The sequence below is a fragment of the Periophthalmus magnuspinnatus genome, chromosome 24 (genome assembly GCF_009829125.3).
Source record: "Periophthalmus magnuspinnatus isolate fPerMag1 chromosome 24, fPerMag1.2.pri, whole genome shotgun sequence".
Lineage (NCBI taxonomy): Eukaryota > Metazoa > Chordata > Actinopteri > Gobiiformes > Gobiidae > Periophthalmus > Periophthalmus magnuspinnatus.
Window position 1 is genome coordinate 15,164,744 of NC_047149.1, and position 27,855 is coordinate 15,192,598.

General features: G+C 40.1%; 1 protein-coding gene across 2 annotated transcripts; it reads right to left on the minus strand.

The window, feature by feature from the left end:
- Window positions 1–75: 75 nt before the first annotated feature.
- esrrgb (estrogen-related receptor gamma b) lies at window positions 76–27,855 on the minus strand. 2 transcript variants are annotated; one of them, XM_033991271.2, is made up of 7 exons: window positions 27,620–27,855; window positions 20,655–21,070; window positions 18,152–18,268; window positions 10,802–10,912; window positions 10,460–10,621; window positions 3,882–4,151; window positions 76–1,127 (listed from the first exon to the last, which is right to left on the minus strand). In XM_033991271.2, exons 1-7 carry the CDS (start codon window positions 27,667–27,669, stop codon window positions 883–885), a joined length of 1,371 nt encoding a protein of 456 aa, XP_033847162.1. In that variant the 5' UTR covers window positions 27,670–27,855; the 3' UTR covers window positions 76–882. The 2 variants fall into 2 exon arrangements, with proteins under 2 accessions (XP_033847162.1, XP_055088131.1); XM_055232156.1 differs by lacking the exons at window positions 18,152–18,268; window positions 20,655–21,070; window positions 27,620–27,855 and adding an exon at window positions 14,688–14,822.

Below are 27,855 nucleotides of genomic sequence, written 5' to 3' on the forward strand. Positions count from 1 at the left end.
ATATACTGACACTCTTAAACCATGAAATAATGTAACACATCTGTGCATTAAATATGAAACAATATGAAGCTGCCCTGACAAACTTTGCACATTTTCACAGTTGCTACATTTATTGCGGATTATTGCATTGGATTTTGGGGCAATCAATACAATATAGTATTTAATAGGATTTACTGCGACTAGGTAGATGTCTAGGTAAAAGTCGACTCGGCTGAGTCACTTCCACATTTTGTATTTCCTAGTGTCCAGGAGTCAAACACAAAAATTAAAATTCAGAATTAGACTTCCTCATTATTGCCATGTTATTCATAGATTTCTAGTGCAAACTCTGATCACTAGCCAACCACTTCCCATCTGTAAGCACCAAGTTGACTACAACCGCTGAGTCGATGAAGCTACAATGAGGTAAATATCGTGAGGAAATTGAGAATGCTTCTCTGATGACAAACATAAGAATATGTCAGTGACACTTTCCTCCCAAACTCAGTGCAATTTCACACAATATACAATACACCTATTATGATCAGTTAGAGACTATTGCTTCAACGACTGAGATTAAAACATTATGAAACAAGGGTTACCAAATGTTTACATTAATATTAACACATACTGTGTTGGAGATGAAAATAAGATAAGAAAATTCAAGCTGATATAGAGCGAAGGGTCGTTAGTTATAATAGGACCACAGTCGCTGGATTTCTGTACACAGCATTTTATATACACATTACCCTTGATATTTCTTTAGTCCCTTTATGTTTTCAATAATTCCCACACTTTAACTTTCATTGTGAATTGGCACACCAGCTCTTTTTTCTATTCGCTGTCTCTTGCCTCTGATTGGCCGATGCAGCTGTCCGTCAAACTCTTGTCGTTCAGTGCATGTCAGGCCTTGGCCTCCAGCATCTCCAGGAAGAGTTTGTGCATGGGGACTTTGCCCTGCATTTTGATGCTGTAAAAGTGCTGCACGGCCTTGGTAGCGGTCTGCCGGAGAAGGGGCAGGGTCATTAGCAGCTTGCCCGCTCGCCGAGGGTCCTCTGGATGCTGGGACGCCTCCAGATCCTGAAGGGCCTCATGGAGGGAGTCCTGCAGCCTCTGTACGGCCTCAATGTTCTCTATATGCATCGAATCTGCAGAAACACACAACACGCAGGTTAACATTGTGCCACTTTACATACTGTTAACCACTCTGCCACCACACCATCTCCGCTAACATACAGTTTCCAAGTGGTTTTCTCTTGTTAGTGGTTAATGACACTCTTTAAATAAATGCCTATGCATGGCCCAGACCCCTGGGACAGTGAGGAAGAGGCTAGTCCATATAAATATACGGACAGGAAAAAGATTCATTTCTTTTGGTATCACAGAGCACATACATCCCCTGCTAATGAATTCAGATGGCTGCATTACTGGATATGGTTTTGTCTGAATGATGGCAGCAGATGGCCTTCATTTCCATAAGAAAGAGCAGTTGGCCCCCTTATGTATAGGCACTAAAATAAAACCAGTTGAGACTTATTAAAAACTGCTCCATGTACAAGTCCACAAGTAAGAAAAAATGTCCTCCGGAGGGTGGGCTGACAGTGAGCAACCAGTGTTTTAGGATCTACAATGGGAAGCAGTCAGCAATCCATTGTCAGCCAGCAACTATACACAATATTATGACAACAAAATATTCAATTCAACATTCAATACTTCATCCTTAAAGTGGCCTAGAAAGATACATGAAATAATACACTACAAGAGGTTAGCCACTCTGTGAATTATAAATAACACAGTCAACATATTTATTGAAAAAAATATAAAAATCAACAAATACAAAAAAAAACACACGCACACACAAAATACAAAATGTGTAAAATAAATAAATAAATATGTTGGATAAATAAATAAACTATTAAAATAATTAAAGAAAAGATTCAAAGTCTCATTTATGACATTAGGTATTTTGTTTTATGAGCGTGTGCTTTGTAATTTTTAGTTTTACTCACACATGTACAATGCCCCAACTTATTTCGAAGAAGAACTGTATATGATTTGACTAGCATGTTTAAATAAGTGACAAAGGAACTTCAGAAAAAACAGTCACCAAATACTTGTTGTCTGAAGGGAGCTAAGTAGGCTCTTTTAAGTGTCATGAAAGTTGTGGATTGAAGTGCTCCTGTGTATGATGTATGCAAATGAAGCAGAAAAAAGCAAAGTACAAGGCTAATTATGTTCCTAACTGACTGATTAAGTCTCTTTTACCAGTCGCCTTCTGTGTAAATTGTGTTTCTATCTTGGGAAATTAACTAGGCTACGTGGACCGCACATGTGTTCCTCACTCTCATTTGAATCCTTCATGTTAAGACTGATCTGATCCAGGCTGGGCAGTATGTGTGTGTGTGTGTGTGTGTGTGTGCGTCGGTAACTCAGCGCCTCTGAGTGTCTGTGTGGTCAAAGCTTAAAACTAACTTTGAAGAAACAATTTCCATGTAATCCGTCAGCAGCCTGGCGTCAATCCCGTCAATACTCTGCTAATTACAAAATCAATGTCCATGAATTTCCACAGCTGTCCGACCCACAGAACCCCAGTGTTCAAACGCGCCGAAATCTGCCCCTCTGCCCCCCTTGAACCCCCCTCTGACCCCCCCGAGTTCCTCTCTCACACTTCTCCCTTACCTAGCCTGTCCTGTGGAGAGTTTGTCATCCCCGGGACCCAAAGCTGCGGGCTCAGCATTTTTCATTTTTCAGTCAGGCAGGAGAAAGAGTCCTAACAGGCATTGATTAGTGGGGGACAGGCGCAGCCGCATGAAAAGCAAAGTGTCGATACGGTTGCTGCTTCTTCACATTGGGACAAACGAGGCCCTGGCGCTCCCCAACGCTCATTCCACTCCACTTAACACATTTTATTGACAGCCAGTGTTTTCCTAATGAAATGCTAAATATATCTCCGTCTGCTGTGGCGCGCTGGCAGCTACTGTTATGGAGATGGAGAGAATGAGAGCGCCGTGTGACAAGTGCTACACACACGCACACACGGGTACGCCGCACATGGAGCCGAATTAAAAAATACATGCACGTGCGCACATAAAGGCAACGTTAAATTAAAACTGCCTCCTCGTGACCTTTTTGTCCCTTTTTATCAGCAATTTATTTGGCGTGGATAAGATCTGCTAACTGATATGAACCTGCACTTGACGGTTTTAAGTGTTTGTTGTGATGGCAATTTAACCAGGAGATCTTGATGCTTTTTTGTAGGACAATTCAGCTTATAGTAACTTTTAACTAGGTGCACATGCCTTAACAAGCAACGTGTATAGAAATAGAAATTATTACAACAAATAGTAGAGCTGAATATGAATAAAATGTTGTAAGTTACTTCTTAGGCATAGATAGATGGAGTGGACTGAACCAGTAAGGGCATCTGGCATAAAATCTAGGCAAATCACTGTACACTAGAAACAAATAAATGTGCTGTGATAACAATGGGGATTTTAAAAAGAAAAAGATTGAGACAATTTAATATATTTTTAATACACCATTTGTTTTGTTTTTAATAACTTTCTATTACTGTTGAATTGCCTGGTAAAGTAGAGACTAATGACGCAACTTCCAAATGGGGATGTCAAGATTATTGGGTTAATTTCAATTCAAGTTACAATAAACAAAAAACAAAACAAAACAAGAACAGTTGAGCCAATTTTAGAAACTAAAATTAATCCATCTCAAGTCAATCTTTGCTCCAAAACAGTATAAACCTAGACAAAAAAGACCTTTTAATTTTGCTGTTTATGTGAAACAAACTTCATCATTCAGACCGTTTAAGGACATGCCTACCTCCAAACAGAGTGTCACAAAAATACAGTCAAAACAAGGTGACCATGAGGAACAATCGGACGCACCTGAGTTGGCGAGCGCAATGGCTTTGAGCGTTACAAACTCCTCCTTCTCCATGCGTAACTTCTTGTAGCGTCTGACCAACGGCAAGATGGCGACATGAAGATCCAACAGACCGGAGATCCTGGCCTGCTCCTCATCCACCACATAGTCCTCCGCATAGACGATCTCCTCCTCACACAGGAGCGACCGGAACACGATACTCAAAACCAAGATCTCCATCCAGGCACTCTGCAGAAGGCTCATCTGATCGGCCAAGGACAACGTGGAAAACCCTACAAAAGATAGAAAAAAGTGTCCCCTCATCATTAACTTACTGAAAGTTGTATTGACTTGCAATTATTTAAAAAAAACAAAACACTCTGGGTAATACATGTAGAGTTTAAAAATATCACGTAGACATTTTAAAACAATAAAAACATGCAAATCAAAATCCACTACTTGCTACGGTGAAGTGCCTCTATAACGGGGTGAAGCTGACCAGTTCTGCAGTTATGAACAAAAAGTAACAAAATGTAAAATAATGATCTAAATATGTTATAGTTTGATAAAAGAAAACCAGGAAAAACACAACATGTCTTCTTTAAACATTTGTAGTGCGTTCACTGTGTAAACACTTCACTGGGTATTAGCGTAGCCCATTAGCTTCAGTGCGCTGTAATTGGCACTCCCAGGTCCTCCACGTGTTTTATGGGCTCACTATATTATACTGTAGAATCCCCACAGTCCCACATGAAACACAGGCTGACAACTGCATATGCACCGGCTTAAGGGAAGAATATAAATCTGTCATGTGGATAGGCCTTTGAAACATGAGCCAAGCAACTCCACTATGACAAACAGTGTTCAACAGAAAAGGTTAGGTCATGTGTAAAAACAGACCTAAAAACACACACACTTAGTACATGATATTATTGCACTACTATACTGTACTACGACTGTACTACAAATAAAGATTAGTGTGTTGTGATCAATTGCTTTATAAATTAATGTAATACTTTTTGTTATTAGGAAACACATTTATACATTTTATTTTATAGTTAAAAAGCATTACAATTTTTTTATCTTACAAATGGAAATTTTTTTCCATAACAGCAATTGTAGTTGTAAGTGTACACAGTTCCTTTCACAAAGTTAACAGAGCAACTGCAGGGTGTGAGAAGAGGTGGAAGAGCTTAGGGTCAAAGGTCATGTTTTGGACCAGTAAAAATACACTCTATTAAACTGGTCAACTGTGTTCACATTTATTTTAGGCTGTACAGATACACCGAACAAGATGCAAACTAAAATACATTTACGCTGGTCCTTAATAAAAAAAAAAAAAGAATTGCATTTTTAATCTTAATTTCAGACATTTTGACTCATAAAGATCAATACATTTGTTTTTTTTCACGACAAATTATCCAGAGGTAAAAAGAATTTGACTTGCACTATTTATGATTTAAGCTAAATGATCTTGTAATGTCAGAAATGTCTTGAAACTATTGAAATATTGTATGTCACATAAGACATTAAGTCCGTAGACTCAAATCGGGATTAAAGTCATTTGAAGCGAGGCTACATTTTTGCAGTGTAGGGCATTTGGCATTAAAACTATGCCAAATGAATATGTAGATCTGACCTCAGCAATATAAAACCAAATAATATAAATTAGCTTGCACATAGTGGTACATATTCTGAATACGTGTGATCTGTGTAGTATTTAACCTTGTGAACTCCTGGATTCATCCCGGACGTCCTGGAGAGGTCGGTCCCCATCAAACAGACAGACACCTGAAAGGGCTTCACCTGCACAATGCCCCTGCCCCTCTGTGTTGAATAATAGCAGCGTGATTGGGTACTATTGACCAGTGCCTTGAACCCAGGGCTGTGCCTACTTAAATCTGAGCTTGTTTGGATGGGAATGGGGCAGCTTGACTTAAAAGGGGCCCTTTCCAACAGTTCTTATCAAGCAAATGGAGGGGCGAGGGGGGCGAGAGAATAAGGTGGAGAGAAAGGAGGGCTGGGGGTGTCATTGATTAGTAGATTGTAATCAGTCCACCAAATGCGAACGGGGCATCGATCCAAACCTCAGATCTGACAAACAGACAGTTGATGGAGGACATCCGGTACATGCTTAGTCGGGGGATGGGAAGACTACGGGATAACAAAATGTAGATACTGTAAGCTGCATCAAAATGTAATCCAATCGTCTTCAAATAATCAATATAACCTAATATATATTGAGTAAATATTTTGTATGTAGGCAGAAATCGTTATCCAAAATCTATGACAAAAATATAGTCACAGTGGATAGTGCACTGAACTCTACAACAAAGCTACAGTAATATGCCACAGTGGAGCACACACATAGAAGGAATTTCAAATTTCAACATTCATTTGTGAAGGAAAAGACAAAGGTGCCATGGGCTATACAAGGAAACTGAACAGATACGGCACCGTCAAAGATTTGCTCAACATGACTAAGTGTAAGATTTGTAAAAAGGAGATATTCTCTAGGTTTCATATTTGGAACATTCCCAGATAGATTTACCTCTTTCTAAGCAGGCTTTGGTTTTGTCTAAATGAATTCTGTCAAATTATAAGCAGAAATTCCCAATATTTATTATCATGTTTTATATTATTTCTGGTCAATCTGGGTCATAGCGCAAATTTAGGATTTTGTGATATAGAACATACACGTTTTTTAAAAACAGTGCAATTGTAAGTGAAAAGTAGGCTATCGCACTGTATTATTTATGTCAGTACATTATGTTCTTATAGTGGTTGCTTTTAAAATGCTTTGAAAGTCTTGAGTAAGGCCAATGCATTTGGAGAAGACAGAAAAAACAGCTGGAGGAGTGGAGAGTACAGTATAGGTACAAATCAGATAAGTAATTGAATCCCTATTCAGTGGCATGAAGAGACTGAGTGGCTGGCAGTGAAGCTTGAAGCTGTCATTGAGAGCTGGGTCTAAAACAGACAGCAGTTCACTCTCTATTCATTTAGTATCATTACAGGCCTCCTAAGAGCCCTAATGGGCCTAATAAAAAGACAGAGGTAATAATGAGACTAGAGGGCCTAGGAGTGCAGCAGCAGCAGGAGGGGCAGTCTGGGGAGAGCAAGACCAGGATTGAGACGAAAAGACAGTGCTGAAGAAAAAGTGTACCATTAAAATGAATGGGATCCTTCAGCTATGTCTGTAAATACTTAATGCGTAAACTCAATGGTTAACTTTCAGCCCTCAAAGTAAACAACCTACACAATATATTTCACCAAAACAAAAACTGTAGGCACTTCCTGTTTCGCAGCCGCTCTCACGTCTGAAGGACTTTTGCATTAATGGAGCGATAAGCAGTAAGGACTCTTATTACCTCATCGTTAAGGCCATTTGTGCAGCGGGCGATGGCTGGAATGGTGGGAGGGGACGCTTAAACTGTAGGGACCCCTTTTGTCTTAATTGTTTCGGGGTGACACTGTGACCCTCTGGCCTCAGGTAAAATGTCCCCCGAGTGTCACCAGGATCTGTAACTACTCAATATGCCAGGCAGGGACTTAGCTTAGCGTCCAATACATCAATGTGGATCAATACGCAGACATGGGAAATGGAACAGAGGTTGAGACAGGGAAATGAGATTTGTGCATTCTTTTTATCACATGGGCTAATGAACTCAAGAGAAATGGGACAAATGAACAGGGACAAAGTTAACCTATTAAACAAGATACTAGAAATTCAATACTAACGAAAAGACTTAAAGTACCATAGTAAAAACACAAATAACTTCTTTAATATAACCATGTGTTATTATACTAGTTCTGACATAGGCATTTGTTCAAAAAAGGTACATTTTTTGTTTTTTTTCAGCACTGATGAGCTAACCTAGCTCATACCAGACTGATATGTGTAGCACTGAATTGGGCTCTGCACATTATCAATCTGGGATGACTTTCGCTGAAAGGGGAACATCGTGGCGATTATTTGAATTTCATTGGCTGAAGGGCCACAACAGCGAAACACACTGAAAAATTAAGCTTTAGCTCGCATCCAGTTGTGAGAAAATATTTTCCCTGTCCACAAATGCACAAAGCGCTTACCTTCTACAGGTTTTTCACAAACAAAATAGTCTGTATAGACATTAAAATAGGCTGAAGTATGTCTGTCGGCGTCACCATATTGTTTTGGTTCACTTGGGGCATTTGGCCTTTGGCTTCCGCACAAACCTCAATGCTGCTCTGTGATTGGTCCGCCCACCTGATTAACCTTGCGGCGGAGCACGCCAAGATGGATTCTTGTGAGTTTGTGAAGTGAACTCACAAATATCATGAGAATCCATCTTGCTGTGTAAGATTACTGATGAGTATCCGTACCATTTGCATGATAAACTGGGAGCTCGTCTATTTCACCCACAAGGGGCAGTGTGTCTTTTTGAATATGAAGAATATGTCAGGAAAGTTTGCATTGTAGTTTTTTAAAAATTACAAATTCAACACTAAGGTGCATATATTTGCTGTGGTTTATCTTGATAAAAACACCACAGTAGAGAAGTGATCTGAAAAAATTTCATTAGAACAAAATCAAGTTATGTAATAAGTATGGGAGAGTAATGAATATTTGGAGTTTTAAAAAAAGTTAGTCTAAGCTCTTAAATTTCAAAATAAACTCCACTTCAAATTATACTGTTCTGAGTTAATTCCATTCTGTGCAAAGCTGTGAAAAGCACAACATACATAGAGTCATATTGTTGAATGAAAACAGGTCAGAGCAGAAAGTGTGCATTTGGGTCAGGGATGCTCCTTTTGTCCATGTTTCAGCTGTTTCTCAGAGCGATGAGACAGCACCTTCACACACTGTAACATTAGGCCAATACCAGAGAGCAGACACTCCCCCGGACTGAGATATAAAGGCTGTATATAAGGAGCTTAATGAATAGAATTGACCCCCGAACTAGAAAAACTTCAACTCTTTTATCATTTTATTTATGGCATGGTCATTTTTTTCCCTCCCAACTACTAACTTTTCTGGTGTTTTGCATTGATAAAGAAATACATTGAAAAAAATTCTTATAGGGAGCGAGGTTTCCACTCTAGATATCTGACCTGGATGCATCGCCTGCTTGTCTCCGTGGAGATTGATACACTTAATGCCATATTGTGGAAAAGTGCTGGCAGTGCAATACATCTCCATGAAGACAAGCAGGTAGCAGGTCCTCTACCAAAAAAGTTCCTAGGTTCCTCTTTAATTGTAATAAGTGTTTTAATTCTACGGTGTAGGTTTTTTACATTTATATTATAATGCTGAGATCTGTATCTTGGTGATAAAGTATATTCTTTTCACATGTGTTTTATTTCCAACTGTTGCTGCTAAAGCGCTGCATGAGACTGTTAAATAAAATAGTTAACACACCACACTCTGAAGGATATTTTGAATTGGTGTCAACATGCATTTCCCAGATTGATTACTTCATTGATTAATTAATTAATATTTAACATATTAATCAATGGCAAAATTAAAAATCAATTGAATTAAAAAGTCCTAAACTAATGTAATTAAATTAATTGCCACCATTTTGTACAGACCTAATTGGATCAATAGAGTGCATACATTTGAGCTGAATCAGTCCTCACAGTCTTCATTTACTTGGATCTAAAATGTCTGTTTCAGCAAATCAGAGCCGAAAGGAGCTTTGAATGCATTTACATAACAAGTCTTAGTCAAGAATTTGTTAACAAGACCTAAGAAAAGCTGTCAGTATTTCTCTAAATAAATCAATTTTGCCCACAGGCCCTTTGTAGTGTCCTTAAGTAAGTAAGAGGATCGCTTTCTTTAAGTCTGGGATTGAAATGGAATACATTGACATAGGGGCGGACCCGGGCCCCCAGACTCAGCCGCCCCAGCCAGTCAAATCAAAGTCTTCAGATGCTCTTTATTGATTAGATTTCAGAATATGGGACTGGCTTCTCCCCCAGGTGCAGATGAGTAGCAGATGTTAATTATCTTGTGTGTGAGCATGAATGTGTGAGGGGGGTGTTTATGCAAGATACCAATACTGTATAATCCCTTACTGTATCACTGAGACGAATTAGGGGAGGGGGGAAATCAGGAGACCGGAATGAAAGAAAAGCTAAGAACTTTAATTATAATTTATTACTGATTAAACTGTGTTCATTTTCTTGTAATACACACAATAAATACTTTGAAGTTAGAATTAGGATTATTGAGGATGTTGGCTTTCTCCTTGCATTTTTACTTCAGTTCCCATATACTGTATATTTCGCAGCACTATATACTTCATTTTTGCTTCCTTTTTATGAAACTGATATGCTAATCCAAAAACATTCATTTTGTCTTCTTTTAACATCCACAACGCATTTTTTTTATTGCCGTTACTAAGGACCAAAACTGTGAAAACTGATATGATTTTTATGGAAGACTATTGTTTTTGGAGCCACAAATTACATAAATACAACACAACTTGTCAATCTTGTGAACATGTCAATTTCAGCTCTGACAGGTAAATTATTAGCTTTTAAAAGATATGAATTGAATCGAATAGTATGTGTAAGTGTGCAGTCTATACCGGATTCATTTAGCGTGCCTCCATACCTGGGATATGTTTAGCCCAGCCGATGATGACCACCAGCTCGCGGTCAGCCAGGTCACACAGAGTGGTCAGAGCCTTGATGTCTCCGTCGGGCATCGCGGGGTCCGGCATAGCATAGATTTTCTCCGGCTCCACCACCAAAAGATGAGACACGATCTTTGTCACTGAGAAAAGAGATGCATCACAGCTTTACTTGATCAAAAAGATTAAATCAAAAAATGCAAAGTATAGTAGAAGAAGTGAACTGGGAATAAATCTGATGAAGGTGAGGCAAGGTGAAAACAGCGTCTGTGTGTGAAATGTTTTGAAGTAAAACACTGAAATAAAATCTTACTTTGACTTACATGGTTTTTTAGCGGGAGGGGGAATATTCAGACCGAGGTAGGTGCCATTCTCTGCGTCCAATCTTCTTTTGTACTTTTGTCGCCCGCCTCGCACCCGGTCCAAGCGAACCCCTGCAAACATAATAAATCACAAATAATAACTGAATATGAATTTATTCAGGTTCAGACTGTTTACATTTTTCTATGTATTAAAAAGGCAGTGAATGATTTAATTGTAATATTTTTTGGACAGCCATTGGTCTGAAGTTGGACAAAGGACTCTGAAGATACGTATCACCTTTAGAAGGCAGGGCGATGTCTGGATGTGAGTGCACAAGCCTAAGTATCTCGTTAGGATACAAACGGGGCATATGTGGGATTATCGGAGCGCGCCCTAGAGGACACAAACCACATCACGCCCTGTGCGCTGCCTTCACATGGCCGTATTAAAAGTTGTTTGAGCTTCGAGGGAGAGCAAACAGACTTTACATGGTCAAGTGGAATTGAGTCGTGTGAGATTTCCCAGTGACTCATATAAATTCCTTTGATTCCCCTGGAAACAAAAGAATCCGATTAGGATGGTCTTTCAATTTCCTGACACTGACTATCCACTAACCTAATTACCCAGCATGCCCAGAGGGAGCTCATTCTTCCCAGCAAACACACTGAGATCATTTTATGCCTGGCAGATTGAAGCTAAATCGAGAGCCCCTCTCCTAACACTGCTTTCCATTTGTACGCCTTAAAGTAATCAATAAGCTTTGCAAATAGACTTCTTGTTCTCCGAACACATGTGGCCGCTGTTTTAATTAGTCAGTTAGGCAGCACAGACCACTTTGTGAAAGATGGAGCCTCACTTGTTTTTACCATTACTCTTGGTTAAGGTAAATTTAAAATTATAAATTATGCGTCAAGAAACTGTGCATGTACTCTCAATATTAAATCTGTTCAGTGGCTTCTCTATTTAATGGCACACAAAGGCCTAATAAAGCGGTGCAGAGTGAGCAAATGCAAAACTATACAAAGCAGGTGTTGTCTTGCATTCGTACTTGTCAGGCTAAGTGACAGTGAATTGTGGGAGCACTGTGCTCACACACACTGGGCTCATGTGGCGCGACGAGCGACAAGTGACCCAACCGCAAGAGCTCGGAATCCAGGGTCTGAGGGCCGTTTGAACTGCAACATCCAACTGGCCCATAATTAATAAGCGCTGACAAGAATTAAGAGCTCTAGCGCAGCCAGGCTCAGTTTACAATTCCCCTGAGCGGAGCACACTGAGACCGAGAGGAACAAGGAAGAGGATAAGACTGCCGTTTTTGGAAAAAAGAATTATCTCCCGCAACATCCCTGTTTTGTACCTGTCACTTTCAGTTCTTTCAAGCTCTTTTTTCTTATCTGAGAGTGGAGCATTGGGTATAGCGCTCCTTCCTGGGAGGCTGTGTCCCGGGCCAGTCACTGATCCCCGTGTGGGATTATCCCCTCCCCATGTGATACGGAGCACTACTCAGAATCTGACCACAACAAGACAGCTGGACTAGGCCCCTCGGAGAGGGAGGCCGTGGGACAGAGGGGGAGAAGGGCTTGTGTCATTGTCAGCAACACATTCCACACCTCAGGACCAAACCGCAGCGGCATGTTGAACCATGACAGAGAGCAGCGGTGACATGGGAGCCAGCGGCCGCTCAGATCTCGAAAACATTTATGTTTTACGGGTGTTGGCTGTTACAGCGTGGCGCAGGCTGCGGGAATGTGCAGCAGTGAACGTTATGAGCTTCAGATCTCATACCACAGTACAGGGTGAAGCTGAGACCTGTGAAAGACTCATCTGTGTGTGTGTCCACATGTGTGTCTATCAGTGTATGGAAAAACTCAGTCTTGTTTTCTCATAGTGATCATTGCGACCAGAGCCTCACTTTCACATTCAATATGTCCCTGTACTTTCTTAAGTTTATGACTGAAGTGGTAGCTCAGCATTATATGGACTCCATATCTATTTTGTACGCAGTTATATTGCAAACAAAATCATCATTTAATCAGCAGAAAAAAAAATCCAAACGTACAGAACATACTCTTTTATATTTCAGGCATGAACTATAAACATACATTAGAATGTGAATGTGTGGTCTAGTCCTCACACAACTCTTCAGCCCCTTCACCTGTCAGAGACACTTCTTTCTACAGAAGCTTTTAAAATCAACAAGTCCAACCTCGGTGCCAAAGAGAGAATAGGAACATCCTATTTTAAATTGAATAATAACAATGAAAGCATGTACCAGGAGACACCTAGTCCACTTGTTGGGACCCTTGTACTGGTGTAACGTTATGATAGAAGTGTAAGGCTAAACACATTGGGCTGCAGATTGTGGGTGGGCTGTGTAAGTAGATGAGGGCATTTGGAGTTGTACAAGGATGCCATCCCACCTGCTCTCAATCTGACTCAGAACTACACATCAACTTTCTGCTCTTTATCATATCTTAAAGGTTTCATACCTTTCATGTCTAAATGGAACCTTCACATGGGGCCTTACATATGACCACAACTGTGTGCGTATAAGACCATCTGCACAGCTGGGACTCCCCTCCACAATATTTCAGATTGGTCAAACCATCCATTTATCTTGCATGATCACAAAATATGTTAGCAGGGGATATCATAGCATTGCTTTGCAGACTGCTAAATCCCCATCTTGAGTGGAACATATGTTAGCGTCCGTGTCACCTGCCAGACAGCGAGGACAGCCACAGTGGAGGATCTGGGTGGGCAGGGGTCAGCTGTAGCTCTATGCTGGTTTCTTTTACACCCTAAAACTCAAACAAGCCCCTAGCATGTGCCGCTACATGCACTAGTTTACTCTACATGCAAGAATCAAGTTGCAAAGGGTCAAAGAGCAAGTCGCTTTTAGACAAACAACACTCAGGGTAAAACCAACTATAATTGTAAGACTTTATTTCTATTGCAGTGACGTAATGTAGTGTATGGATTGGTTTCTGATCTGAGCATATTGATTTGAGAGGGGATCTGACAGTCTGTGATATTGGATATGGCTTTACTAATCTTTTGTGTATGTGGCCGGAGGAAAATAAGGCTGTAACGTTACCCCAGTAGCCACGTTCGCTCAGGAAAGACTGCTGATCCCTATCTGTGGTCGGGCCAGGGCGAGACACTGGTGTAGGTTGCCAAAATAGTCTGGCAGCTTGTATTCATCCCACCACATTACAGCAGTGTCAGAAAAAGCCCACAAGAAAAGAAGATATGTTTAACGGGAACATGCAAAAACTGGAGCTTGCGATAAACAAATAAGAATATGTAAATATGAATATGTCAAAATTTGGAAAAAATAAATCAATGTGATGCTTCTATTATCTAAAAAAATAATAAAAACATCGACTGCTGCTTTCTGACTTGGAGCATTCAGCCATAAGTTTATATATATATATATATATATATATATATATATATATATATATATATATATATATATATATATATATATAAATGACTATGCCTAATAATATTTTATAAATCCAAAAATCCATTGAAGATTTGACCAAAATTCTTTTTAAATCATTGCATCATTTGTGTGAACATTGCCAAAGGATAACAGCTGGGGGCTATTGTGGCAATATAATAATAACTAGCTGCTAATTATTTATAGAAAAAGGACACACATATGACAACGGTCTTCAAGTAAACTATAAAAATATAAAACAAACAAATCATATCAATACTTTGAGGGATATATATATAAAACTAAAATGCAAAAGTGACAGTTTTATAAAATGTAAAATTGCTAATCACTTTCTAAATTCTTGCATCATTTAGCAGTGTGTGGAGTGATGCTAGGGGCTATTAGCGCTGCTATTAGCCGCGGGCGCAGGCTCCTGGCAGTAGCGGCTGACACCATACCTTCCGCGGGCTTTAATTACGAGGGAGTTTTTCCGCCGGACTCGTGACCTTTTATCAGTCTCAGCTGGACTTTTAAGGGGTCGCCAAGCAGGGCCCAGTTCCTCAACAGCAACCGTCTGTCAACCCATCCCTAACCACCACAGAGCACGCAGTAGTTAAAGCGAGCTGTCAGACACAATATGCTCAACCCAGATTTGATTCAACATAGCAATATAATGCATATAAGATGAATATTTGGTGTTTTTATGGATAGTGAACCATCTTAAACGCGGTAGTGCAGTCAAGTTGATGAGCAGCAGGTGTTAAGGCCTCGGCCGAGCGATGGCAGGTGGCACTTTATACATTTATGATTCAATGTAGCATGCTCCATGCCTAAACGGCCTCGGAGGTGATCTTACCTACTTTCACTTAAGACACCTCACTTCTGACAGCCATAGAAACTATAGCCAACACAGCCAGAGATCGTACCAGATCCTACTGACCGCCATTATTTAGGTATTAAAACATCCTGTCTCCATGGGGTTTTATTAAGTGTACAACCCTGTAGTTTAGATCTCTATAAACATGTTCTGAAATGTATGTCATTTATATTTCTGTGCTTTCTCAAAAGTCAAAGCTTCTGGAAGCGTTTAAAATCAGAACTGAATTAGAAAAGAAAACATTTTTACTCAAAGTTGTGAAAACTAATGAAAAAATTAAAAAATATTGTGCAACTCAAGATGCTAACAAAATCTGAATGGCAAAATAATTACACAATATGGAATTACACAACTCAGGCTGTGCAGTATATGACATCAGTTTACCACAGCTCAACACACTGTTTAACAGACTAATTAGAGCTTTTAAAATATCTTCACTGGAGTAGTGTGGAAAGAGTCCAGATAAGATTAGACCCCACCCTGCTTCTTTATTTCCAGGCATCTCATCGCTCATCCAAAAGACTAATCATTGCCTCTTATCATTTTGAACAGTGAGTAACAGACATCTTATTTTAGGAGAGCTACATTTAAGACTGAGCTTTACATGACACCTGCATTCATTTTTCAGCAGCGATGATTTCTTTTCCAGGAGCGGCTTTCGGACACTTGTTCTACTGCGATCTCATTACATGAATTGGGGCAAGCCTGAGTCCCCCACTGCTCCGCCGATCAAAGAGTCAGTCAGGCCACGGAGCGGGACTATGCAACGATTAAATGTCCCTTTTGCCTTTAATTGAATGCCATCACTTTTGGAGAAGGGCCTACTGTGCGGTGAGCAGCAGGTGGTGGAGGCAGCCATGTTGAAATCTGCCTCTGTCTCGCGATGATGGGTCTGTGGCTAAAGCTGGGCACACCACGCACACAATGTCACGCTGTTTTCCCTTAATAGTTGCAACTTATTTTTTGGCTGGCGACAAGTCAAAACCTCAGTGTGGAGTATGTGGGGCAGGATGAAGACATCAAGACGAGATGCTTGTAAAAAGAATAGTGTTAAAAAGGACGGCAAGAGCTGAGCCGCGTTGGGTATTCTTTTAGCAATCGTGCTCCTATATTGTGTTACTAGCACACACTGCATTTAATTGCTGTTAGCTTCTATTACAAGATGTGTTGGGTTTAGGGCTGGCATAAGATGACAAAACGACATGACCACAGTTTATATAAAGTATATTACGAGTGTTTGTGTTTCTATGGAGGTCTATAAACAAGTTCTCAGGATGCAAGGATCCTCTTTCAGATACAACACACATGTACCGGTACTTTAACCTTGTGTGATACTCTATTGCTATGATAAGGCACTGAAATATCCAAATAAATGAGTTTTAGTATTAAAGTAAAAAAGTGAATTGGTATGTAAGAGGATTGTACATAAGTAAAATGTTTTAAAAAGAAACAGATCTGGAAAAAAATTATATAAGCAACGAGTCTACTCACTATCGGTCAAAAACTGCATCGCCATTTCCTGCCTGCCCCTTTACGGGATGTCAACAAATTTTCCAAACAATGACGTTTTGAATGCAAGAGAATAAATACTACTCAAACCTCCATGAAATCACTCTAAATACAAAATGAAGAGAGGAAAACAATAACCTGGGTAAAGGCTTTTAAAAGCTTGTTTATGCATAATATGTCTCCTTTATCAACACTGAACATTTTTCAGATAAAGTCCTGTGCTAAATATTTTTACTTAAAATAAAATTTTGTTGGGTTTGCTGGTATGATAACTGGCCAAACATGTTAGAATGAAGATAACAAACAATTTAAACAGAAGTATTGCAACTTCATCTGTAATATAACAATAATAGTAATAAATACATTGCAATTGGGTTTCATCAATTGTAAACTAATTGTAATTGAAAAACTGTTTTGTTTTGTTATGGGTGTAACGTATGGAGACAAACAGAAATACGCTGTGAATAACACCACTGTCTGCTGTGCACATTCATAAGGCTAAAAAAATACTTCCTTTGAAAAATAAGAGAAAAATCTATTTTTGAGAGTACTCCCTGAGGTCTCAGAGGAGAAGGAGAAACAACACGGGCAGGAAGTGAGGTGGTGTGTTCGGAAAGCATTTAACGGATCAATATGGCCGACTGGAGTGGGACAGGGAGATAGATAGAGTGAGCTTGCGAAGCTAGAGGCACCCAACTCACAGGGGACACAGGAGTCTAGGGGAAAAACAGCCAGGGCTTTTTAGAGTACAGTTACAGATCTTGGACGGGCTATGGAGGAACAGCCAACTCAGCAACTTTCTGCCCCGCTGGCTGAGGTAAATGCTCCCTGCGCTGTGTGAGAGGAAAAAGAAGACATGGTGATGTCATTATGTGTCTCCCTAAAGCCAAGAGTAACTCCCATCACTGACAACTGAAGCTCAGTCACAATTAGGAAAAAAAATAATTTAAATACAGCTGGAGATGTAGCAAAAAAAGCTGAATTTTATCAACTGACATTGTTTTTAGAATGAATAAATTTTGCAGCTTCTTCAGTTCAAACTGACTTGAAGACCCTAACTAAACAGGACAGGCAGGTAACAAATTACTATTCTGACTAAGAATGAAAATAAAATCTACATTTTATTAAGTGGGACATTGTGGACTGAAGCATCTTCATGTTTGTCATCCATCGCAGATATTTTTCAAAAAGATTAATTTGCAGCAATAAAAATGCTAATGTTGATGGACACTGTTGGTAACATGATCGTTTGCAAAGGAATTCAACAATGTGTCCATAATGATTGACCTTGTATTTTATGCTTATGAATACAAAAGTGTATTTAAATGAATAATGTATTTAGTAGTATAGTGCTTTTGTTTGAATCACACTGTTTGTACGGCTAAAGCCTGTGGCATTGTGGTGGTAATCTTTAAAACTGGTTTGCCATCAATAGTGCTTTTGCACTTGTTGTTATTGTTAAGTGCCCTGAAACAATGAAGGTTGTAAATTTGTACTAAATAAATAAAAGAGGCATCAGCGGGATTGGATTCTCACCTTCTTTGAGCATGCCGACTTTGAGACACTTCATGAAGCGACAGGCCTGGCACGACTTGCGTCTCCTCTTGGTGATCTCACATTCGTTGGTGGCCGGACAGCTGTACTCAATATTCCCTGTAGGAACAGAATGAAAACAATGTCATTTGTTTAACAGTCTAAAATAAAGAAAAGAAGACATTTGCTTTAATGGAAAGAGGCGGTAAATGAAATGCCACACACAGACACCTGTCCCAAGGTGACCCCATATGACTCTGCTGAAGGAGAGGGGGGTTTAGTGGCATTTTGATGGGACATGTAAAAAGCTGCTCCCCACTTGCCTGTCCCACCCCCACTTTGATTCACAGACAAATTAGCTTCATTAATGCAGCACGTCCTCTCCCAGAGCGCACCACGACCCCTCTCTGGCTCATCCTTCTTCACCTAAAGCATGATGGGAAAGCTGCCCTCCCTCAACAACAAAGCGACTATAAGATGGACATATAGCCCCCACTCTGCATAATGCCCTCCTGCTGTAGACCATCGGAGGCTGCCCTATCATGTAGCAAAGCACGATGTATTATTCAAGTGTGTCTCGCTGCTCCTCGGCTCGATTGGGAAATATTTGGCCCGATGGAATTTAATCACTCAGCTCCAAAAACAGAAAAGCAGACATATTGAGTCTGCTGCCACTAAAACCCAGCCCCAAGTTCCGGTTAACATTTTTGTTTCGGATCATTACGCGCTCACTTCAAAAGTTAATATGACCCTGAGAATCCAATGACAAATCCCTGCTCCCAAGCATCCAAATCCCTTGATTGAATGTTTAAACAATGTGCCGTTCCAGAGAAGTATTAATGGGACCTAAAAACAGAAAACCAGGTGTTGTGTGTTGCGGAGCTGCCAGCGCTGCCTGCACACACATACAACCTGGTGTTGGTCAAGGAGAAGGTGCCAACATTTGTCAGGATCCCTGGCATCAGCGGTGCCAGCAGGGTCACATGCACAGCGAGGGGCAGCGGCACCATGCCAGCAGGCTGGCAGAGTGAGAGAGAGAGGGCTTTGAATGCAAAGAGCTGCAGCAATGCATTAAAAGAGCTCTGTATGATATATATGAATACTACATTTTCAGAAAATGAGGAATTACAATCCAAGATGAGCACAACAACATTATTAAATGTTGAATACTGACATCATTTCTCCTATTACTTTTAAAATTTTGACTTTATTTCAGTGTAATCAGTAATAATAGGAGTCGATAGATGTTCATTTTCCCTTTCAACAATGTTAAAAGAATGTCTAAATAAATGTGTATAAGAGTTGACACAGTCCTAATCTACAAAACAAATGACTTGATGACAACTGACATGGTACACAGACACTGCCTGCCTTTGGAGATGTCTCTTTAAACATTTTGATCACCAGGAAAAACAAATTGATTGCAAATGTTCTACTCCACTCAATACGACTGTTGCTCTTGGTCTTCATAACAAACATGTCAAAATATCAAAGTAAATATTGTATGTGTAATGTGTGCGTTTGTGGTGAGGAGCAGCATCCTGGTCACAATAGTCTTAAATTGCCTACCTCTAAAAGCTCACTGTCGGTATAGCCTCTTAGTTAATCAGGTCTTGTGTCCACCTTTATTCCTCAAAGGACATTTCAACCACTCTAATATCCGTCCTTAACCTCTCTTATTTTCCCTCTAAATTTTGATATATTATTATGCCATGCTATTATCCACGCGCACCCCTCCACTCAAGCTGGACCTCTCCTTGTCCTCCTCCTTTAGCGGGGCCGGGACCCCCCTCCCTGATTACCATTCCATTAAAGCGCCTTCTCCTTTCAGTGAATGACCACGTCCTGTCCCCCGTCCGCTGCCTTTTATTTAGGAGTCCTCTGCGTCTCCCCGCGCTGTTCCTGCCCCGACCACACGTGCCTGAGCTTCTAATTGGCCCCTGTCCTGCCTCTGGAGGGGGGGTGTTGTCAGGGCCCTGGGGCACAGCACAGATCTACACCTCCCACTTTTCTTGACTTTCTCCCAATGAAATGCTGGCTCTTAATTACAGTTACCCAACACTGATTGTTATTGACTGAAACTCCCGAGGCTCGGGAGGAATGACGGACAGATTAGGTTCATTATGGGCCTGTCCTCTGTGAAAGAGTGAAGGCATGTGTGGGGGACAATGCAAAGTCACACATTACTGTTTACTGTACCAAGATGGACACAATTATATGCTACAAACAAATACTTTTCAATTTGTGGTTTTCCCTTAAATAATCAGAACTTGGTTATGTCCTGAACTCTGCTGTAGACCTATCTACAAACATAGCAGTGCATGACTGACCATAAAATGAGGACTGAAAAAGTTTTCACCTTGCTTTGAAATATTCATGTGTGTAAGTGTGTTTTCTTTACTAGAAGTGGCAGTGAGGACTGGTGCAGTTTAAAATTGGTACTGACAGCACGATCACATTACTATGCTGATGCGCACAGAGCCGCTCAGGTGAGTAAAGGAAATACCTTGTATTGTTCTTTTGAAGAAAGCTTTGCAGGCCTCACAGGAGGCCACGCCGTAGTGGTAGCCTGAGGCGATGTCCCCACACACCAGGCACAGCCTCTTGGGGATGGCATTGAGCATGTACTCGCACTTAATGGGTGAATCGTCCACCACGCCCACCGCACACTCCTCGTAGCGGCGCAGACAGGCCCCCCCAGCTCCTAGCATGCCCGGGTTGAACATGGGCGGAGAGTCCAATGCGTGGGAGCGACCGCTGCTGCCGTTGATGTAGCCTCCGCTGGCGTCCGAGTTTCCGCTGGGACTGTGGTGACTGCCTGTGTCCACCAGAGACGAGGACGGACTGGAGGGCTCTGTTTTAACATAGGACCCACAGCTGGAGGTGAGGTGCCGCTCTTCTGCGGGCATTCTGTTTAGCAACCTGGAGACACACAAACAGATCAGTCATGTCAACAGCTGTACTCAAGACTACAACACAGAAACAACACTACTTTAGGGGACCTGATGTCCAAAACATGACTAATATTTTCAGTCTAATTATGTCTTACATAATTAGAAACACATCACAGAAAGAAACATAACGTCATAATAGTGAGATCTGCTACTGCCCCGACACCGCCGCCTGTTCGTAGTGCAGGGCTGTGATGAAGTGCAGTCGTCGCACACATAACCGGTTTATCTGAGTTTGATAGATTATGTTACACACTCACAACCATTAATGTGCTGGAATGCCAAGTGATATACTGCAGCAGCTTATTTCTCCCAGGCAAAATGGTAACTAACGAGCTTGTCAACAGATGCCCTATACATCTTGCAAACAATGGCCACAATTGGTCGTGTGCCAGAAATAAATGAATGAGTGAAACTGCAGAAGGCGGTTAATGGACAGAGAGGTGTTACACTCTGCAGCATATGGAAGATCATGGGTAATACATGACCCAATCGATAGTCCTGGGTGCTCTGCCTGTGCACGGCGCTGGGTTACACTGGATTTAAAGCAGAGGTTGTGGAAGAAGAGGTGCTGACCCAGGATTAAGTTCTCTAATCCCACATTTCATTATAAACTTCAGAAATATGTAATGGAAGATGTGAATTATGGATGAAAACCACCTGCTCCAAAACGGAGAATTATAAGTTATAAAACCAAACCAAAACAAATATGACGCTTTTATTTCTCTTGATGTGAATGGTCTCAATGGTAGAAGCCTATACATAAATCCAATATGAAGGGTAGAACTTAAACACACAACAGTCTTTCATGCTTTAACATTACATATTCTTCCATTGTACTTAGTGAGGAGGGTACATTGAATAAAGGGTTAAGTATAGATTTATGTATTTTTTGGTTTTGTTTTTTTTTTATCTCAAACGTTTTTGCAATTAATAACATAAAAATACACATTTTATCTTGAACGTCCTCTGCAGAGAACAACATATTCTGTAGTTTTTATAGTATATAGTATATATTTCAGTCTCCAATATTAATGTACCATCTGCACAATGAACATAATACTGCTTTTTAAACATAATTGCAATACTCACATACATACAATACAGAAACTGGCTGCAAATCTTGTGACAATTACACTCCGCCCATTTACACATTTCTAGACCCTTTAAGAACTATTCACTCCACATTATTGGTTATACAATGAACATATAAAATCAAAATCTAGCTATTTCTATTACTTCTGCCTGCAAATGTGCCTCAGAAATCATCATAGGAGCCATAGGTCGTGTCATGATGGGATCCTGTGAACTGCAAACGGACAGCGATGCTGCTTAGAGGAGCAGGAGATAGCCTCTACCCCTGGGCCCAGATCACATCTATTGATCCCCTGCTTCCTTCCTGTTCCAGATGAGGCATGAAAAAATAAACCAGACGCCCCTTATGCATTTTTAATCAGCCAGCACTGTTAACATAGTTGAGATGGAGCGATACAACGTTATGTTCATTTGGGGGGTATTGTGGCTTTTGACAGATGCAGCGGGCCTATATTAAATCTTGCTATGGCGTACCTATAGTAACATATATTTCCTTTTATCTGAGGGAATTGGTGAGAGCGGCGTGCGAACAGTTAATACATCATTGCAGCCAGAGAGAGGGGATTCCCTGAGGACCGGTACATCGTCGCATATGTAAAAAGTAGTTCATTCCACACTTAGCACACACTAACGCTGGGGACATGTTTTTGTTACATCTAATGGAAATTTCTAATGGGTGCTTTCGGATCTGTCCAAATAAAATAATAGTACAAAACACCAATTTGCACAGACAGAAATAGCTTCATATTTTCATAATGTTGAATATAAGGAGATGTTGTGATTGGTTGTTTCACCTCACATCCCGCGCACACACTCACAAAATGAATGCAGCGCACCCAGTACCTAATGGGCCAGTGTTTGCTCCGCTGTGCAGAAAAATTGAACAAAGTCGACTCATCAGGCAGACGTGAAGGTCACCTGGCTTCTCTGTTTGGGACGGTCCTCTGTGTATGAAGCAACAGATTTCAGTCCAGTACATTAGAATCCTACAGCCACGCACTAGAGGACTGCTTCACTAACAAATAGGACTGAGCAATTTGGTAAAAATATAATGATTTTTCTGACAAGCATTGCAATTAGAGTTGCGATTCATGTTTTAATTATTGTATTCAGTTCAAAACTCACTTTTTAAACACGTCCAAAAGAATTGTCAAAAAGACTGAAATATGAACTGACAAACTAATACAAGAATAACATGTTTGTACAGAACAATACTACAGGGTTAGTAATTTTTATGCACAATAAGACACGTGTTTGTTGTTTGCGTAAAGAAATTATGGCACTTCAAAAATTGCAGTTTTTGCAATTTGCTAATTGTGTCCATTCAAACTGTGTTTTCTGTTGTCTTTTTTTTTATATCAAAGTGAGATGGCACTGGGAGTGTTCTGCCAACAGCTTAAAAATTCCAAATGTTTGTGCGCGCATGTGTATTTTGGCACCTGTCCTGTAGTTGGCACACTGCATTATCCCCCTGCGTTCCCAACATAAATCCCAAATTCACTTCCTCCTAAACCATGAAATATGCCTCCCTGTCTGCATATTTTCATTGCCATAAATTAACCGAAAAAGCCAGACCGCACACATATTTGTTTTTGTGAACGATCACTATGACCTCATGGTATCCTTGGCTGGGGACATGAAGGGTTAACGTTCCTCTTTGTACTTTACTATGCATTTTCCCACTGAGGGGAAATATTATTGTTAAGCATGAGGTTAAGCTCGTAGCAATGAGCACGGCGTAAATCATGTTGCTGAGCTCACAGTTGAACATGGAAGCAGCCGCAGAAGGACAGAGCCAAGGAGCCATGCATGAAATTAGTTCATTAATCTTTCTATGATAGGCTGTCCTTGTTTGGGGCAAACTCTATCAGCTTTAAAGTGAGTGGCCCTTACCGCCTGACACATAGATTATACTGTTAGTGTGCAGCCGGGGTGTCTGGGAAATGAATGCTCACGCCAGCCACAAAATGGGGCGAGCGAGTGTCGCCCCAGTGTTAAGTAGCACCCAAGACACGAGCAAATGAAGGTCATCAAAAAGTGCATTGGAAACATTTAAAACCATGATTTATACTGTGAGGGAGAATATATACTCACTAGTTTGGGAATAGACAGTGATAAACATGGATTCATACATAAAACACCCAAGTTTTAAATAACATTTTATATAATCTGAATTTGATATATTCCAGTTATCACAGAAAGCTTATGTCCTTTAATATGATATTTTAGGGCAAAAATCACAGTCACATTCTTATTTTTTATATGTGTATATATATATATATATATATATATATATATATATATATATATATGGGAATTATTTGTTTAAATAAATTCAAAATTTAATTGAAATAAAATAGTAATATTAAAATAAAATAGACCATGACATTACACTTATTTCTATCTATAATTTCCATTTTCCCAACATATACCAGAACAATCACATTTCCCTGATTCCTCCCACAGTAGAAGCTCCAGAGCAGACAGAGTTGACAGAGTTGGAGTGCATTCGTCCCTCTGGCACAGTCCCCTTCTCGCCGCACAACTTTCAGCATATGGCCTCTTCAATGTCACGGCTCGGAGGGGGAAAAAACGGCATAGATTTCCCACATGGAGGATGTCTGCGTACCTGGAGTATCAACCCCCATCTACATACACCGTCCTGCACCTCTAGGAAATTGCTCTCTGCTGCAAAGTCAAACACACCCCTAACTGCCTTTTAAAGAGAGCCACAGGAGCGAGGCTGAGGGAGAGGGAATAAATGAGGACAGACTTAAGCCGTCATTGGGAATCACAGGCGGACTCATGAGGGACAGTTTCGATATTGATTTCATAAATAAACAGAGATGGCCATCGATCCTAATGTTATTTTGCATTTCAATTACTGGCCAGAAACATAACCTTCAAACGTCTGCTTCACCACAGTAATAACGTCCACTGATAATCACGAGCCGCTCTTGTCCTGTGCAAATTGGCTTTTCTCCCTCTGCTCTTCCAAATGTGTAAATGACACAACTTTGCATTTGCCTAATGGTATTAGGGCATGGGCTGAATTTCAAGTGCGACTCAAGATGATACAGTAAGCACTCCGGTCAATTGACACAATGCAAATGAAGGTGGTGAAGAGGAATTAAGTTCACAATGTGAGACCTCGTGCTGCTATGATGAGGCCCATTAAATTAAGCCTGCCACTGACCCACGCTCTGCTTAAACACTCTGCATCTCTTCATTTTATTTGATCAATAAAACAAACTCATTGGGAGTCATCCTGGGACCGTCCTGTGTATGCCATTTTCAGACTGAGTGGTCGGTCCAAAGGCAGGCCAGTCCCTCTCAGATATCTCTATCACAGAGGGACACTGCATGTCATGATGCCCACACATAGGGCCACACTGCTGCAGACTGTTGGCAGCTTTTGTCATCAAGAACAGTGACAACATTTGCACTGCAAGGTCCAGAACATTTGTTAAATAAGAAAAAAAAAAAAAAACAACTCAAAAACTTTTTCACAACTATTAGGACTAAAAGTCAGTTACAAACACAGAGCCTTCATAGTGGTAGCGACTGTGGTTGACAAAAAATCACTTCATATTCAGTTTTACATATGTTTTACAAAACAAATCAATTTGCCATGTCTAATTTAAACACAATATTTTCAACAAATGTATGACCATATGTTTAAATAGCACACATGCATATAGTATTTTTCAAAAATAGTGTCAATTATGACATAAAATGTGAGTGTTGAAACAATGCTTAAGGCTCAGTGTTTGGTGACAGACACAGTCAGGTGCTGCACTAAGTTTAGATCTCAGGTCGCTCTCATCTCTACGTCCAGCGTCCTGTGTGTGTGAGTGTGCAGAGAACTCTGCTCTGGTAACAACAGAGCAGGGAGAGGAAATACACTATGATTTTTTATGAAAACTCAACCATGTGCCAGGAATATTGATAAAATGTTTTACTTAAATTCATGAGCTATTTTAATGTAATGACTTAAGTCTATAATATTTGTCTCTACTATCTCTTAAATTTAAGTTTTCCCTATTGTTAATATTTAGTTTTTAGACAAAACTGTAAAATTTATGTGTAGATTGAATTGATGAATCCTTTATTATATGTACAGTTGATGAATGTGTGTGGGCTCTCCATGCAGAGTGTCCCTGAGGGTTCAGAGCTCATCGGCCACTGCAGCAGTGAGTACTACAGGTGTCAGCAGATCTGCCTCACAGGGAAATATCAAATATGAATTTAAAATACTACATTTACTGTAAAAATGCATGTTGACATTTAATTATTGTCACACTGATGTCTCTTTATATTTGTTGAAATTAGCCATAAAAGTGTGCTCTTGCACTGTGTTAAAATAGTTGATGAAAGTGCTAACGTTTAAGTAAAAATTGCATATATTTTTTGCACGTCAGAACAATAACCCGGCTTGTCCAACAACATATTAAAACAATACTTTCTGCCTCGAGTCACTGTTTCTCCTTTGTAAGGTAAAAAGTCAGTACACAGTGGATAGTGTATATAATGTACTTAAATGTTTTTGGTTTTTTTTCCCACTGCCTTTAAACATTTTAAAACACACAACCAATACAAAATGACTCAACAACACAATACACATTTTTCACACAAAAAGTTGAAAAGATGTAATTTTATCTTAATTAAAGAAAATGAGTTAAAGAGATTCATTAAAAAAAATTTCTATATACATGAAATTTTGTTTCATTTCCAGTTTCCAAGTTCCAAGTAAAAATAGTTACACTTTTTAATTTTCCTGCTGTGCCATGATATCTCTGTTTGAACCACTTTTTAAAATGTAAGCGTTGGCCCTGCTGCTGTTAAGGTGCTAAGCAGGTTAAACCTCTCCAATCCTATCAAGGGCTTTATATTAAGAGGATCCCAGTAAAACCAGTCCAGTCGTATTGGGTTAAAGTACAAAAAAAGCAGCTTTCATGCAATGAGCGAGACACTAAAGACGTCTTCTTTTTATAGACTGTAAACATATGGCCCCTTCACCTCATGTCAACTCTGTGTACAGAAAATAAACACATTTGAGGATTTTGAAATAAATTAACTAAATGTCATTACTGTGTTTTTGTTCTGACAAATCTCTTTTAAACTTGTGCTGTCAATCTGACTTAATTAGACTGTTATAGATAGTAAATAGTGCTAAGATTACATATGGAGTCTTATCTGTATAATCCCTCTGTCTGTTGTGGCAGGGGCTAAACCTATTGCAAAGATAGACAGCTATGGGACAGCGCTTTACGACCTCAACTACCCTGCACCGTACTGGGACAGAGGGGCTTCACTCTCACTACAAGCTCTGCAACTGTCCCGTTTGTGGATGATGGAAATACATGGAAAAGACAGTCTATACACACACTGATTTGTAAAATAAAATGAGCAGGGATGTACTTACTGGTTATGGTAGCAGAGGGGGTCAGGGATGCACAGTTCGGAAACATCCATCAGTCCACCTTTGTCATTCCAGGGGAGGTGAAAAAAGCTGGAAAACAGGGCGTTTTACAGTTCAGTTCCTGGGAATCCACATATCTTAAAAAGAATTCTTGCTTAGGAGTTCTTGAGTGTTGCCTCCTCCTCTCTCTCCTTTCTTCCTCAAAATTGGGAGTGCGAGTGCCTGGACAACTCCAGCCT